This window comes from Canis aureus, chromosome 8, assembly GCF_053574225.1.
Source record: "Canis aureus isolate CA01 chromosome 8, VMU_Caureus_v.1.0, whole genome shotgun sequence".
Taxonomy (NCBI): domain Eukaryota; kingdom Metazoa; phylum Chordata; class Mammalia; order Carnivora; family Canidae; genus Canis; species Canis aureus.
This window is the reverse complement of record NC_135618.1, coordinates 67,275,254-67,291,685: the sequence shown is the minus strand read 5'-3', so window position 1 is coordinate 67,291,685 and position 16,432 is coordinate 67,275,254. Positions and strand designations below refer to the sequence as shown.

General features: G+C 44.4%; 1 protein-coding gene across 15 annotated transcripts in view; it reads right to left on the bottom strand.

Annotated features, from left to right (window-relative positions):
• TRRAP (transformation/transcription domain associated protein) overlaps positions 1 to 16,432 on the bottom strand; it is a 115,402-nt gene that overhangs the window by 48,625 nt on the left and 50,345 nt on the right. For 8 of the 15 annotated variants that reach the window (XM_077907794.1, XM_077907803.1, XM_077907802.1 and 5 more), the window contains 16 exons: positions 14,101 to 14,154; positions 13,949 to 13,969; positions 12,146 to 12,265; positions 11,796 to 11,915; positions 11,235 to 11,399; positions 10,959 to 11,140; positions 10,550 to 10,748; positions 10,011 to 10,139; positions 7,935 to 8,201; positions 6,497 to 6,703; positions 5,320 to 5,478; positions 5,099 to 5,233; positions 4,110 to 4,220; positions 2,964 to 3,110; positions 1,118 to 1,331; positions 426 to 551 (listed from right to left, as the gene is read on the bottom strand). In XM_077907794.1, coding sequence (XP_077763920.1) covers positions 426 to 551; positions 1,118 to 1,331; positions 2,964 to 3,110; positions 4,110 to 4,220; positions 5,099 to 5,233; positions 5,320 to 5,478; positions 6,497 to 6,703; positions 7,935 to 8,201; positions 10,011 to 10,139; positions 10,550 to 10,748; positions 10,959 to 11,140; positions 11,235 to 11,399; positions 11,796 to 11,915; positions 12,146 to 12,265; positions 13,949 to 13,969; positions 14,101 to 14,154 — 2,356 coding nt within the window. The remainder of the gene's footprint in view (positions 1 to 425; positions 552 to 1,117; positions 1,332 to 2,963; positions 3,111 to 4,109; positions 4,221 to 5,098; positions 5,234 to 5,319; positions 5,479 to 6,496; positions 6,704 to 7,934; positions 8,202 to 10,010; positions 10,140 to 10,549; positions 10,749 to 10,958; positions 11,141 to 11,234; positions 11,400 to 11,795; positions 11,916 to 12,145; positions 12,266 to 13,948; positions 13,970 to 14,100; positions 14,155 to 16,432) is intronic. The other 7 variants (XM_077907804.1, XM_077907810.1, XM_077907807.1 and 4 more) reach the window with 2 other exon arrangements.

The following is a 16,432-nucleotide window of genomic DNA, read 5'->3' as shown; positions in this document are numbered from 1 at the left end:
CTTGTCTTGTGAGTGGCTTAGTAATAGGTGAGCGGCTTACTAACAGGTGAGCATAGTATAAAAGGCAGTGGTTATACATACTTGCACACTGCTTTGGCAGCATCTTCGTGTTTGACGTGATACTGGGTCAGCAGTATCCACGCAACATGGGACTATTCCCCAGCAACCCCATCCTGCATCTGAGGCAGGAAGAAGTGAGGAAGCCCAGATATTGGTCAGGTGGAGGGTGTTACCCTCAAATACCACAGGGGATGGTGGCCTATGGTGTATGTAGCAGGCCACACACAGATGCCTGCAGCACACATCAGCTCAAAGCTCCTCCTGACATTCCGAGCCTTTCCCTGAAGGAAAGCTGGTCCAGAGAACACAGAGATCAATGCCAAATGGAACCACTACTAGAAACACCAAGGCAGACACACACTCACCAAAGAGCTGGGAGGGATTTGCGTTGGTGGCCTTCTCATAGTTGGTGAGTCCTTCATAGATGACCTTCCCAACAGCTGCATAAAGGCACTCCAGCTCTTCATACTTGGAGGCCACACTGGAAGTGCCTGAAACAAAAGTGAGAATGTGGGCCCTGTGGTTTGGGTTCTCAGGCCTGTCCGGGCACTGGGAGGTCAACTTTCCTAATGCTAGGCACTGAGCTTGTTATCTTGGGATTTGTGGCAACTGGCAAGGGTGCTCCTCTCCCACTGCAGGACGTGTGGTGCTCCTCTCTGGGCTGATGCGACTTTACCAAGCTAAGTGACATTTTAGCTCACCAAGCTCTACCATTAACACACTCGAGATGCACTTACTTATGATACTCCAAAATCTGATCTTGGCAGCTGCTCAACATCTGACAAAACACTATAACCCAACTCCCCCTTATTGCCATAAGGAAACAGTCACATTCAGCTGACAAATAACAGCATTTCTAAAGCAAACCAGAAAACACGATGCAATGACTGCTACCATTAAGTTCTATGTCCATTTTTTTTTTTTTAAAGAAAAGGTGAAAGCACACAAAAAAGCAAGATAATAAAATGCTCACTATAGTAACCAGAGGATGAGCACTCTCAAGTGACAAGCTCCGTGCCCTCCCATCCACTCAGACACCAGGGAAAAGGTCACCTACTTGGCTCTGTTGGGAAAATGCTCATAAGACGGGAGAGGAGGCTATGGACTGCTCGGAGAACCTTGGTGTTTGCACACGTCATGCATGCAGCGATGCCACGCTGCAGGGGTTTGAAGCTACTGAGGATGGCTGGAGACTGGAGGACAGTGAGTAGGAAACTTAGCACTTCCAGTCCTGTGCAAATATTTCCATAGTTGACTTGATTAGGTTGCTCCTGGAATGGAGAACACAGGTCACACAGAGACAATATCAATCCTCTGGTACAGTCCATTACAGAAACACAAACCAAGCAAAACCTAAAACTACATGCCATTAATGAAATAAAAAACCACCAAAAAATAAACATACTATACACATAAAAACCCATGACAACCATACCTTACGAATACAGCAGAATTTCACAATTCTTTTAATAAATTTCTTTAAATATTTAGTCAAACCTCCTTTTTAAAAAAGCTCATGAAAGATACTAATATCCAATATTAAAAATGTGAAAATCAGGGTCGTCTGGCTGGCTCAGTCCATACAGCATGTGACTCTCGATCTCAGGGTTGTGAGTTTGAGTCCCATGTTGGGTTAGGGATTATTTAAAAATGGCACCTTTTTTAAAAAATTGAAAATCAACAAAATCTGGTCTAAAAATGCAATTGCAGGGCACTGGGGTGGCTCAGTGGTTGAGCATCTGCCTTCGGCTCAGGTTGTGACACCAGGGTCCTGGGATCAAGTCCCACATCAGGATCCCCATAGGAAGCCTGCTTCTCCATCTGCCTACGTCTCTGCCTCTGTCTATCATGAATAAAATCTTAAAAAAATAAAAATGCAATCATTGCACTGACTTTTCCTTTTCTCCTCTCCTCTTTTTCACTTAACATACATATATCCTTCCAAAAGGAAGTAACTTTGAGATTGTGGATCATGAAATCAATCTAACAGATGATGCCAGCATTAATAATAATAATAGGAAATAGAGTGCATGGTTTATAGTACAGTACTGCTTTTTAAAAAGTTTCTGTGGTTTACACACACACATACCATGCATACATATATATACACATGCATATATGTGTGCACTGGGCTGAGATAAAATCTTCTTGCTACCAAACAAAGTAGAAAGTCACTGGGGGCATGGCATCATGAAAACTTAGCCTATTTCGTGGCAGAGGCTGTCCACTCATGGCTGAGCTTGACTCAACTGTGACTGTGTGTAGCAGGAAAGCAATTTGACATTTGAAAAAGAGGAAAGAAATCTGCAGGAAACCTAGAAGTTCTATGTCAAGCTAGAATCAAAACAAGTACTGCAGACAGGCAGCCTATGATCCAGCTGTTTTCATAGCATAGGGAATCTTTGTAACCTTTCAAAAACTGGAGGCAACTATGTTAGTCTTTGCAAGGCAAAATAACAAATGTTTAAAACAGGCTTGTAGCTGCCAGAAATGACAGGACCATGGTTTTTATAGAAACAAACAATAAAAAACCTACCAGATAATCAGCTTTGGGGACTAACTTCTTTACTATTTGACTTCACAGTTCTCAATAACAAATTTTATGTCCACTTAGAAAATTCAATTTTAGAGGTTGTTGCATAAATCAACTAAAACTGTTTACCCCAAGCCAGCTAGGAAGTCAGTTTAAGAAATGAGACTTCAACGGGCAAGAGAACTGCTATGCTTCCAAAGCTCCTAACTGCTGGGGGCAGGAGCTGAAATTTTAAAACGTGTTTCAGGAAGCAAAACTCCCTCCCCCTTCTCCTTAGCTGCCAAAACTGGCTGAGGTAACAGAGGGTTCAGCATTTGGTAGTCCAGCCCCAGCCCCAGCCCAGGTGGTAGCGATAGACACATGCACCTACCACACTCATCAGCAGTTTGTCAAACCACTGCAATTTGAGCTCAGACTTGGACCACATGTCCGGTCGCAAGGCAGTCTTCAGAAGAGTCACACACCGGCGGGACAGCACCTCCCCAGGAGACCCCGCAGTGTTGGTGTTGTCGTTAACCTGGAAACGCACTCAAATTCAAGGCCCCGTCTCAGCGGCACAACTGCAGGCTCCTGACGCTGCCTCTTGCCCATGCATCCTAGCCCCCTCCCACCCTGCCATCTCCTCTTCCATCAGACTCCACTGAGCCTTCTCTGCTTCGGAGATACTCCCTGATGGGATATCCTCCTGCTCCCTTGCTATGGGGTCAGTGGGGATTTGCACTCATTTGTGTGATTGATAGATTAGTGTTGGGCAGCTCCCCAAGCCTGTTGGGGTGGGGTCCAAGTGCTGGGTCCTCCCCACGGACCTCCTGGGCTGTGCCTAGCATACGTAAGCACCAAGAAGATACTGGCTAATTTAGCAGATTCTTTTCAGTACTTTGAAGTCCTCACCAGTACTCCAAGACCTGCTATTCTCTTTAATAACTACATAAACTTAAGATTCCCAAATTCTAAAAAACAAAACAAAAAACCCAACTACTTAGGAAAATTTCATTTACAATGTTTTTTCTTTTTTGAAAAGGAAAACTGAAGTTTCAGAAATAGATTCCTGATAAATCATGAAAAAATATGTTGACATGAATAACAAATAAATACAGGCTTAAAGGCACCTTCGATTACTGAATGTTATATATAATTTATGTAGGTTGAATCATCCCAGCAGCACCTTTATGAGACAGGTAACTCAGAAGATAAGTAACTTGCCCAAGATCACTGATCTACTGCCACGTTTTGCCAACACCAAGATGCCCTTAATTACAAGATACACCATTATTTTATCACTGCTGAAACAAAAACATGTTTAAAAAAAAATCCTAAAAAAATAAAAAATCCTGTCACTCATAAAACATAGGTTTCAGAAATATTAGCATGTCACAAAATCAATGGAATTTGGTATGAAAGTGACAGAGCTAGCCTGACTTTGGTTTATCCATTTTCTATCAGAGATAATATTCTGGAATCTACTAAGAAGTCTGTTCTGAAGAAGCCTTAACACAGGACATCCAGAAAGCCGCACCTGACAAGCCACTCGGATGAGGAAGTTCACCACGGTGTCTGTGTGTTGCTTATCAATAGGCTTGGCAAGAAGGGAGTCTGCTCCAGGCAGCGACTGGCTCCTCCCAAACACCTAGAAGAGGCAGGAAGCGCATTCTCAACAATACGTTCCCAAAGGAAGGTGCTGACTTACGCAGCCAGCTCACAGTCCTTCTGGGGGCAGATACTGTTCTGGGTGCTTCCCTTAGTTTTTGATAAGACAGCCATTGGTACTCTGCTTTGTAGAAAGCGTGTGGAAGAGAGAAGCTTAAGAGGAAGGAGAAGAGCTGCGAGGCTCCACAGGGAGCAGGGGAGGCAGCATTGTGCCCTCCATGAAGGCGTTTGGGCTGGGCTGGCAGGACCTGCTTGCCACCAATATGTGCAGACACATAAATGGACAAAACCTCCCATGGCTCTGGGAGTCCAAGCTGAGCACAGGTGGATGCAGTGATCACATCCTCTGGAGGAACGAACAGTAGCAGTGGTGGTGGTGGTAGCAGGGGGACAGTTCAACCTCAGGCACACAGTGACAGAGCCAACACCTCAACAAGGGGTGAGGAGAGCGAGCATCCCCAGGACTCTCTTGGCGGCTGCCCTCTAAACAAAATAAGACAGTCTTTTAAAAAACTGAACTTGACATGACTGCACATTCTTGATCAGTTTTCTTACCCTAAAGTGTTTCTCTCAATGGCTTACTGCAAGTAATTAACCATTCTTGTCAAGATTCTAACGGCATTATACGTGCATAAAGAAAACCCTGTCTGGGGACTTGGAAAACACCATGAGTAAGTCCCCTGGGCGTCAATAGGTTTCTACTTGTCATCATTCGGTTTCTACTTGTTGAGTGCAGCCTTTCCCAGGTACGTCCAGGGGCAGTGCTGGGCACTTAGCCCACACTCAGAATTTGTAGAATAAATGAACAAAATCCCCCAAGGAAGCACAGAACCCATAAAAGCAAGCACATGCTCTTACTGCGCTGATGGCTCCTGTGGCTGTCCTAAAGCGTTTCACCTCCTGGGCAGAATCCACCGACAGGCCTCTCTTAATGGAAGATGAAACAGAGTTGACTCCTTCTCCACTTGAATTTGGGTCCATGTCTGAATCCGGCTTAAAAGACACATAACGTGATGTTACAAACTGATTTCTAGGGAATAACAGAAAGAATGAGTCTGGAAGAAGTCTGACAGACCTACCTGCTGGTCCTTGATCCTCTGCAACTCCCACTTGATGACGACTTCAGACAGGTCCACAGCCAGCCTTCTCTGCTCGATGGTGACACTGGGTGTGAAGCCTAGCCTCTGCATGGCGCTGACCATGTGCTGCACCAAGTGGTGCCGCACCGGGTAGTACACCTGCAGGTACGGGGTCTGCATCACACCAGTGCTGCTGCACCATGACCCCAACACACACACACACATGCACGCACGCACGCACATGCACAGGCATATACATGCACACAACCCAAACTCCTACTTAAAAATTCTGACTCATGACTTAGGAAATTTCTCGTTACTTTCTGTATGTGTGTGGGTATTTATCACCCCTCTCCCCCAGCCTCCCGCTGAATCTCAACAGAACACTGGATTTCAGCCCTTTAGCACCATCTTAACAGACTGGGGAAATGTTGGGGTGCCTGGGTGGCCCAGTTTCTAAGTGTCTTCAGCAAAGGTCATGGTATCAGGGTCCTGGGATCGAGCCCCACATTGGGCTCCCTGCTCAGAAGGGAGTCAGCCTCTCCCTCTCCCTCTGAGGCCCCTCCTTGTACATTCTATCTCTCAAATGAATAAATTTAAAAATCTTAAAAAAAAAAAGTTGCAATATTGAATTCTCTTTAGGTAGGTGAGGCTACTAACATGTACTTAACTTCAGATTTGATGTTGCAGATATTCAGCCAATACCAAGAGGCAAACTTCCAATTCTAAAAGAGCTGGCTATAAAGAATTTTCTCCTCTACATAAAATCTATAAGAAATACACTTGAATCAATCCAACAAAGTGGGGAATTTGGCTATAAAGAAGGAGGTGCTGGTGACACAACTCTTCAAGCCATGTTACCAAGACCTAGAGTTAACGGTGACTACCTCTCAAAGTATTAAATCAATGGTACTCACTGTTACCTGAGTACTTACATGAAACATATAGTCCTAGACAAAAGCAGAAACCTAGGACACTACTCTAAACCAGAGCCATTTCCACACTGACAGTCACACACACACACATACACACACACGCTCATCAACGGACCAGAAATACCTTTACTAAAAGGCGAATAGCCACCTTATTATTGCAGAACATTAGAGAGAAGTGAAAAGTCAAAGCAAATGCCTGAACATGCATGCAGCCAGCCCCATCTACAGTACTGCCTACACACCTTAAAATGCTGCACGATCAGATGCAGGATATGAACCAGCTGAGGGACCGTGTGGCCCTCCTCCACAATGATCTTCCTCGTCCAGTGTGTCAGCATCTGGTGCCCGTCCTCCATCCTGGCAGGCACTGCTGGAGTCAATATGGCCATCGCTTGTCTGACAATTGCTCGAGCTTCCATCGCATGGGCCTTGAGCAGACTGTGAAAAACCTAACACCGGGAAGACAGTTTTATATAGGAAAATGAAGGCTCAGAGAAACAAAGAACCCAATCACTCTGAACCAAGGCAGGACACTTCTGTAATATGATTTCTACAAAATTCCTTAGGGCTGTCTTATTAGGAAAGAACATAGTTGCTTTCTCCTTTGTTAAGTTTTGGGTGATGAACTCATTCACATTCTCTTCCTACTGAGCACCCACACTGTGCCCATGCTGGGCGAGGGTACAATAGACAAAGAGGAGTAAGACCTAGCTCCCTACAGGGACTTAGGCTAGTGTGACTCATGGGAAGTCAAGTGAAGCACAGAGATCATTTCTTTCTGGATACAGTGTGGTAAATGGAGAAAAAGAGGCTGCCATCAGAGGCACCCTTGGGACAGTGCAAGTGAGAGGTGACATTCTGATGTAAGGTCACAGGACACAAAGACCACCTGACAGGTGTTGAGGGTGGAGGGGAATCACCAAGACTCACTCACGCCTGGACACTGGGGGGGAACTGGTGTCACTGATAGCCTCTGGGTCTCTGGCTGGGAGAAGAGACATGCCTGGGGTTGATCATGTGATCTCAGAGAAGGGCGATCATGTATAAGATGTTAATGGGACAGACCGACTAAGCACTGAACTGTATCATTACCTTTAATTCTTACAGAGACAGAAATAATTTATTCATTCAGGGTCATGAGAACTTGTGACAGCAAAAAATAAACTCAAACCCAGGGCTGCCTGGCATCAAGGCCTAAACCACTGAGGGACTCAGAGAAGATGTGTTCCTTGTCGGGAGGGGGTCAATAGGATGAAGGTTCTAAAGTGTTGAGTGTCTTTAGCTAAAGAGGGAGCTGGGCCCTTCCAGAATGGTTTCAATGGACCAGGATAAAAGAAGACAGAATGCAATGTGTAGAGGAGCATGAGGTGGACAAAGGAGACATTTTGTTGTTTCAACAGCAAGGCTGCAGAGAACAGGAGAGCAGACTGGCAATTGGGGAGGGAAGAGAGAATGTAGAGTCACAGGAGAGTTCACAGTGTTTGTTTTTTTTTTTTTAAGTATATGTGCTGAAGTGAGCACAACAGTGCTTTTAAGATGTCAGAAACAAGCATCTTTAATGGTGCTGGGAAAGACAACAGGAAAGGAGGCCACGACTGTAGGAGTGGGCAGCATGCACATGTGTGCAAGACCACTGAGTGTCGGGGGCTATGAGGAGGGTAGAAGGGAGCTGTGTGGTACCTGAAGAACAATTTTCTTGTGTATGGCGAATTTGGCAATAATATGCGCCAGAAGTAAGTGCCCACTGTATTTGCAAGCCGGATCCACACAGGCCTTAGAGAGCAGGCAGGGCCACGCAAAGGTCATCAGGCGGCGCAGCTTGCTATTGCGATTCTTGTTGTTGTCGTGGATGTGGTGGGGGGCGTGCTCCACTAGCAGGGTAGCGTACTGAAGGAGGTAAATCCTCAGGGAGTCCAGCATGTCTGCCTGCTTCTCCGGGTCTAGGACCTGTGGGAAAGACAAGCAGAAAAGGAACTCACTTCTGGTTCTGAACTGCATTACCTACTAAGGATCATGCAAGTTTAAACTTTTAAAACACACACACGTGTGCGCACACAATATATAACATCAAGTTTCACAACAAGGGAAGCAATGATGCCATATCAATTTTCCTTTTACATGTAGGATTAGAAATTAAATGAACTTATTTCAGTGTCCAAGGGCAGAATTAGAAGTTGTAATGCAGGAAGTGGAGGAACTTGAGGGACAAGGAGGGCCTCCTCTGATACAAGGTGGTTTGCAGGATGGAGTTTCTTATTTCCAAGTAGTTGAGATTTTTTTCCTAGTCAGCTATTAATTATCTAGTCCGGATTTTTCAGCATTAGGATCAGAAAATGCTACCTGGAAACAAATCTCTCAAGAAACTGCTACGGTTTTCTACATCAGCTATCTGATAGATTTCCGTGTTTTATGAACATAAGAAAAAAGGCACACTCCAAGGAACACCCCACGTATCTCTACTCAATCAGGTGCACCAACTGCCTCACTCAAGTGGACATCCAGACCAACTTCCGTCTACCACAAAGTTCTGAAAGGCTGAAGTCTTCTCCACAACTGTGTTTCCATCAGGGTCCCTCTAGCCCCCCAAGTCCCCTCTCTCCTGGATTTGTTGCTTCCCGATGGCCCCACCCTGGGGCCCCCACCTGCCCAGTGTCCTCTGTCTTCCTCGAACACTTGAAATGCCAGCTCCTACTTGTGCCGCGTTAGCAGCATCCGACCCAAAAGACGGTCTAGAGAAGGCAGCACAAGGGAAGGGGCCACATCTGGGTGACCATCTCTCCATCTAGTTGCCCAGAATACAGCAAGTTATCAGTAAGAGGACTGAAAAAGACCCCTTGGGCTCAGCTCACATTCCTAGAGAGGGCAGAGGTAGGGTGAAAACAATAGGAGGAAAGCCTGTGTTAAGGGACAAAGACTATGCAAGGACCAATAAACTGCCAAGTGGAACAACAGTCCCCTTCCTCTGGACCCCAGGATGAAACAGTGACAGAAGTGGTGAGGAATCGAGTCCTTCCCAAGGGCTCATGCGCACTCGGCACACCACCTTAGGAATGCCCATGGCTCACAGCACCCCAGCAGACAGCATGTATACAGAACACTCAACCAACCTCAAGGCAAACACAGCACCTGCCAACAAGGTTCAAAGGCCTGACCTGCATGGGAGAGGACAGACCCTGTGTGGAACACCAGGCAGGCACTTCTCAAAGAAACACACAACCCAGTAAAACCTTTCTGGAAATGCTACTATAAAAATACAGAGACTGTAACACCTAAGGTAACTTTAGACACCACTGCTACCACAACGGTTTCGTGAACTTGACAACAAAAGATCAAGGCAGATCACGGTGACAACCAGATCCGATCTGATGTTCTCACTGACTTGTAATATGTTCCTTTGCAAAGCTAAGGACGAAACTGTACGTCAAAAACTTTGACCAACAAGAGGGGTTTTTACAAAGTAACTCTGATAACATGAGTTTGAATCTACGTCAGTTCAGGCATACATTTGGTTTCTCATTGAAACCTGTTAGTGTGGAAAGTCAATCCATCCTAAAGTAAAGCTACCTTTAAAAATGCACCAGTAAGAATTATAATGCTCTGCTATAAATTAATGCAATCATGAGAAATAAGAGCCTTAGGGCAACAGGTTTATTTCAACGAACCCATTACACACATGCGCTCACACATACACACTTGCACGCATTCTGTTACTCATCTGCTAAGTTACTTTTCATGCCAACGTATTAGTGACGTCACCTTGGTTATAAACACACTGGTGATGCTTTCCGGGTTATCACCTTCTGGATTGGGAGGTCCTAAGAGCTGCTCTCCTTCACCCTTCTCAAAGCTGTATAAGAAAGCAGGATTCAAGATATGCTGCAAAACCTACAAAAAAAATTTTAAAATGAAGGAGAAAAGCAATGCTATGCTCTTCGTTTCTTTACTAAGGCAGGCAGGAGCATCAGTGGGTCACGTTGCACCCGTGATGCCAGATCTTGTCAAGGGTGTGACTAATCATCCTTTTACTAAAGTGGATGACTGGAAAGGTAGGTGAAAACAGGAGGAAAAGTGACGTCAGTCTGTCTAGTCTTCTCATGTCAGATTAGTCATTTTCTAAAAACAAGGACACTAGTAGACTAGTGTTCAACACTGGTTCACTCCGGATCTGCTGTATGCTTCGAACAGTCCACGTTATGTAACTAACCATGAGACACAGCATAACAGACAGTCCCCTCAATTCCCTAGGAAATTGGTTCCAATGCCCATGGCTCCTGCCGCCTAACGGTGGGACTCACTTTAGCTTTCAGCTCATCTCCAAAGTTGGGGTCATTGAAGTCCACAAAGCGAAAAAACAGGGCACGTTTTTGAGCAATGCTATAATTTTTGGGGATCTCTTCCTCCATATACTCTTTCAAGAATGTCATGTTGCAGAGGAAACGACCAGTGAAAGCCCGGAGCAGCTGGAACAGCAATTCTATGTCTCCATAATTCCTTCTGCAAGGTCAAACAAGAAGACAGATTAAGTTGGGGCCAGCTTTAGAACTGCATGCGAGCTCTTACCAGCTCAAAGTCACAATCGGTTCTAACAAGTGTAACTGCACGGGGCCAGTGAACCACAGCTAAGCACAAATTCCCATAGAGACTCTAGTTCAGCTTGCCGGATAGAATAACTCACTCAATGTAAAGCCAAACAGAGGTACCCACTTGCAATAATTCAGCAGACAGTAGGCCAGCAGCTTGGGTTCCTTCCAATTAGTGGCAGCCATGTTCTCCTTTCGGTGTCTTTCTTGAAAGGTTTCACTAACCCACACGCGTCTCAACTGGCTCACCAGAGAATGTTGATTGGCCAGCCAGGAGTCATCATTTTTAACTATAATACTTATGATCTGTTAAAGAAGCGACAGTTAGGGAACTGACAGGGTTCTCTATGCATCTTGCCTAAACTCTGAAGAGTTCAGTTGTTCAGAGAAGAGATGCTACCTTGATGGCCTGAAACTGAAGGTCTAGGCGCATGGTGCTGGTGCTGGGCGAACCGGGACGCACGGCAGTCTGGGTGCCACCAGGCAGCAGCAGAGTAATAAACCTGTTGGGGTTAGCTGCCAGCACATCTCGCAGAGGTCTGGCATCTTTGTGTTTTAAAAAACTCTGAAAACAGAACAAAACAAGCTATTTTAAGCTAGTCAAAACCCACAAAAGCCAAATCCTAAGGTTCTTTCTAAGTCTTTCTAGGCAAGCCAAAAAGTCGCTATAACCACTCTTTAAAAACAAAAAAAAAAAACCTGCTTCTTAGCAGTAATAATACTTTGTGATTACGGATTTCATTATCTCAGCAACTCATTCGTTACCACCACCAAAATCCTAAAGAAGGATTCCTCCATTCAAACTTTCCACATACACACCAATGATGTTTCTAACACTCGGATACATTACAGAAAAATACAGCTGGGGAACTGAACAGTGACGTATGAATTTCAGATTTCAGAGCACTCCAGCTGACACAAATCTGCAGGCACACCTGACTGCAGCTCATCGTGTGCCTACCATAAACATTCTGCTCCACTGGGGATCATTCAGGGTGGCTTCCATCATGAACAGCTCTACCGTCTGTGAGGGGTGCCGTGTCAAGAACTTGATCAGAGGCTCTCTGAAGGGACTGCCGGCCTAGAAAACACATGGAGAAAATGGCATGTTCTTGGGGTTTGAGGCTACATTGGCCTATTGACCTACCGTGGCAGGAGAAGGCATCTCTCCCTCTCGTAAGTAGAGTGTGCTACAGCTATAAGCAAATGCTAACATCAAACATGCTTCATGCTGTTAAATTAATCCACCTAAAACATAACAAGCCAACAGATGGAGGAAGAATCAGAATTAACCCCAAGTTTGATCATTACCTCAATCAACATAGCCCGTTCTGTTTTCATCACCACCTCTAACAAAGGCTTGACCAGAGTTTGAGGTGCAGCTGGGATCAGATGAAAAAGGTTTATAATAGCCGAACAAATTTTCATCTCCTAATGAAGAAAACCAGAAATTACAAAATAGGCCAATTAATTTTAGCAGCTAGAGATACCAATGTTACTACAGACCCTACTATGGTCTAGCTACATTCACAAGGCTAGCCACCAGAAGCAAAGAATTAACATGTAAAAAGCCACAATTTATCAATGTCAGGTTATTGCTGTGGCCCAAGGAAACTAACTGCCCTCTGCACTCAGATTTCATCTGTCAACAGAGGGGAGAGGGAGCTGTGTACACCTGTGACTGTGCTGTGTCCGTTTTCGAGAATAGGGACAAATGTTGGAAGTGAACTGCTGGGTTGCCTATGCTTAGCCCCCTATAGTGGAGGAAACAAGCATGCCTGTGGCTGTCAGAGTGTTACGGTTCCCCCGCTTTGTTGTGACATCATGGGGTCTTCCCAACATACTAAGTTCTGAGGGTACAGACTCCTTTGGCCCTCAAAACTTAGCACAAAGAAAGTCTTCAAAAAATCCTTAAGTATTTATCCTGAAAAATTAAACATGAATGTAAATAAATGACTGACCACGGTACGAAGTATTTGTCAATCAGGCCTAAAGATGAAGCTGACAAATTGCTCTACTGAATCATATCCAAAATGTGAAATGCCAAATTTCTGCACTTTTTAAGGTGCTAACAGCTCAGTGGTCAATCACTCCTGTTCCAACTTTCTGTTCTCAGTGGCAGTTCCCATTGTGTGGTATCCGCCATTCAAAGAGATCCCACATGGCCGGAGCCATGGCCATGGAAGGGAAGACTCCCTGATGTACTCCCCTGCCTTGTGTGTAACAGGATGTCCGTCACACTAATGACAGTAAAATGGGGATGATGAACACTCGTCACAAGGGACCACATCCCAGGAACATCTGAACATATTTCCCCCAAAGCCTCTACGGAGAAAAAGACTAAACTGAGCTGGGGAAGAAATGAGAAAACATGGCTTGGTGTCACCCCACCTCTCCTGTAGAGTTCTTTTCTACAGAATTTCCAGGTCTTCACACAGAGCAAGCTCTATTCTGAAATTACAATGTGCTAATCATGACACTTTTGTATTATGGTTTTTGTTTTACAAGTGCAGTCAGGGAACCACTTCTTTTGGTCTTCATGATAGCACCGGAAGACAAGACTGACAATGTTATCATCCCCATTTTACAGCAGAGGGAAAGCTCGGGGCTTGACTGTCCCAAGTCCCAGCGCTGGGACTACATCGGTGTGGTGTGCGTGAGCAAGAGGTGCATGGGGACCTGGGCGCTGAGGGGCAAGGAGGTTTTAAGCTCCAGGCAAGTGGGCACTTGCGAGTGTGAAATGAGCTCCTCCCATTTCCTAGCAGGTATGCTATTCTTTGTGTGGTTTCCTTCTAAAAGGTTGTTAGACGTGTGAGCTCGTACAAACATGATGAAGAGCGAAACCCAGGTGAATCTTAGACAGTATTGACATTTTGCAATTCTAACATGTAGGAAACCAAAGAACTTAGCATCTTGCTTTAAAACATCCTAATAGGAAACATGCTTGGCATCCGGACAGTTCACAGCAATGGTACTAATACAACTCCGCCACAGACAGACAATACGGCTCACTGCACTCCAAGGCACAACGCACTCTGTCCACCACAGAACCACAAATCACAGCAAAACCAAATGCGACAACACCCCCTCCTGTGCCTCCACTGAGATTCTCACCTCTACCCCTTCCATGGCAGGCTGAACCAAAACAAAAATTACAGCATGAAAAAAGGCAACAAAAAGGTAAAAAAGAAAAGAAAAAGAAAAGAAAAGATAAACTGTTCTTCACAGTACAAGTCATAAACTGACTTTAATAGGGTTGTTCTCACCTCAAACTGACAGAATGGAGACAAGGAACATCTCCCGCACTCGGAAATGCTCTCCTGAGGATGGGGAGGAAAATCATCTTTTTTCTATTTATGTTATTTACATAAAAACTTCCCATATACTCATACACAGTAAAGATTATTGGGGGAAACAAGACAGGAAAGACAATTATCAAAAAGCACACACAATAATTAACAAATGCTCAACAGCAAAAAAAATACACCTTCCACCCTTCTGATGTCAAAACAGAGCCCTTCAGACAGTGTAGGATAGAATACCTCCCTTCCCTAAATAAAATTTAAAACGCAGGAATTTCAGAATTCTTGCCCAGGGGGAGAAATTGTCAGACCTTGTGGTAAACAAATGCATTTAAAAATCTGGTTTTGTTTCGAGTAAGCTATGACCTTATGTGCAGTGCTGACATGAAAGAAAATCTCTTCCTCTCTCCCAGCACAAGTCAGAAGAGTACAGGTGGTTTAGCTCCCTCAACTGGGCATGAGTGAGGCCCCCACACCCAGAGGAACCCACAGGCCATGCTGCGCCCACAGATATCTGGGTTATTCTGTGAAGTGAAGCTGTGTATGCACACAGACTTGGCACATGTGGTCGTGAGTCCTCCCAAGGGAGTTTAACGCCAGAACCAGGCAAGCCTTCCTATACATGGTGCTCATGCAAAGCTCTGATCATCACGGTACCCAGCATTACAGAAAACCCCGTGTTTGTTTTATTATAGTCAACTATTTAACAGGTCTTCAGTTATGGGTTCTCAATTATGTAATGTTATTTGGGGATTCAACCAAATGGGGACAAACACGATGTAAGATCCATACTCAATTCTGAACATCCATAAAAAATTATCAGAGCTCAAGAGTACAAAGGCAGCTTGGCCCTGGGCTGAGGTGATGAAATGGTGGGGACGCTGCTCCTGGACCCCAAACACCACAGCCTGAGGCCACCCTTGCAGAGCTGGGTGTTTCCAGGCCGGTCAAGGAGCAGACTCCTACGGTGGTCACCACATGTTCCTGCAGGAGTTGGGAGGACTTTCTAAAACCCACAGCTCCGTCTCCTGCCCACTGCCCCTGCCCCATCCAAGGAGCCCTCCAAATAACTTGCTATACAAGTTTATGGAATCTTCCTGATCTAATGGAAGTAATTCACCTGCCTCGTAGGAGTTAAATGTTTATTCTAGAACTGTGTGTTGCAGAGTTAACAGATAAAACAAACATAAAACTTAGAGCAAAAATACCTAGTGGATGAGACGGGGAGGAAAAGCACAGAGGCACCTGTACCTACTCCCAAAAGTTTAGGCTTTTAAAATACACTCTGCTCTTCCCCACAAAGAGGTTCCTGATTTTTCCCTGTGTATATAAGTAACGAACCTTCAAAGAGGTCATGGTGGTATAACACTCCTAAAAAAAAGTTTAAAATCCTGGTTTAGTTTTGCTTAGTTGGCTGTTTAGAAGCGGCAGGAATAGAGACTTACATAAACAAAACACCTTGACACAGAATGGTCAAAACAAAGCATAATTAAGCCAAAAAAAAAAAAAAAAAATCCAAGTTGGGATGAAACACAGCATCCAACAAATAGGCACAGGAAGACAAAAAGCCACGTTGATTATGCCTCTGAAAAGCTATAGAATCCCCTTATTAGGACACTGCCATACAATTTCACCAGGTTTAACAGGAACTTAGGGAAAACACGATCCTACCGATAGAACAGTCATCAACTTAAAAAGTATTTTAAAGGAATATTAACTTATACAAAATAGATTCAAAACAGCAAGAACCATTATTTTTAAGAGCAAAATCTTAAAATGACCAACATCAGGCACATAAAAAAATTGAACTAAAGTAGTTTTCCCTTAAACCCATAAAAAATGTGTTTTTGAAGTACTGGCCATTTGATTTTTGGCAAACAGTTGGGGTGGGGCTTCAGACCTGTAAACATACATGCAGGTATTTATGTGATGCTTTGCTACACTATCCTCAGTGTCTGAAGTCCTGAAATCTATACTTAGTTTCATGAGGCGGTGATGATGGGAAGCAATGGGAAACCACAGCTGAGGAATGCACCACCATGCAGACAGCAGCTGCCAAAAACACTCTAGAAAATGTACTTTATAGCAAAACTAGTAAAATTGAAATACTAATATTTCAAGCTTCCCAGAATTCTCATCAACAAAAACGTCATATTAAGGTGAACAAAGGAGATTTTAAAGAAACACAAAAAGAAATGTTCAAGAATTAAGAAAAATAAAGGCAAAATGTAATGCTGGTAAAAGATGTTCAACACTTTACACGGACTATGATGACATAAACTGGGTTTCTGACCGG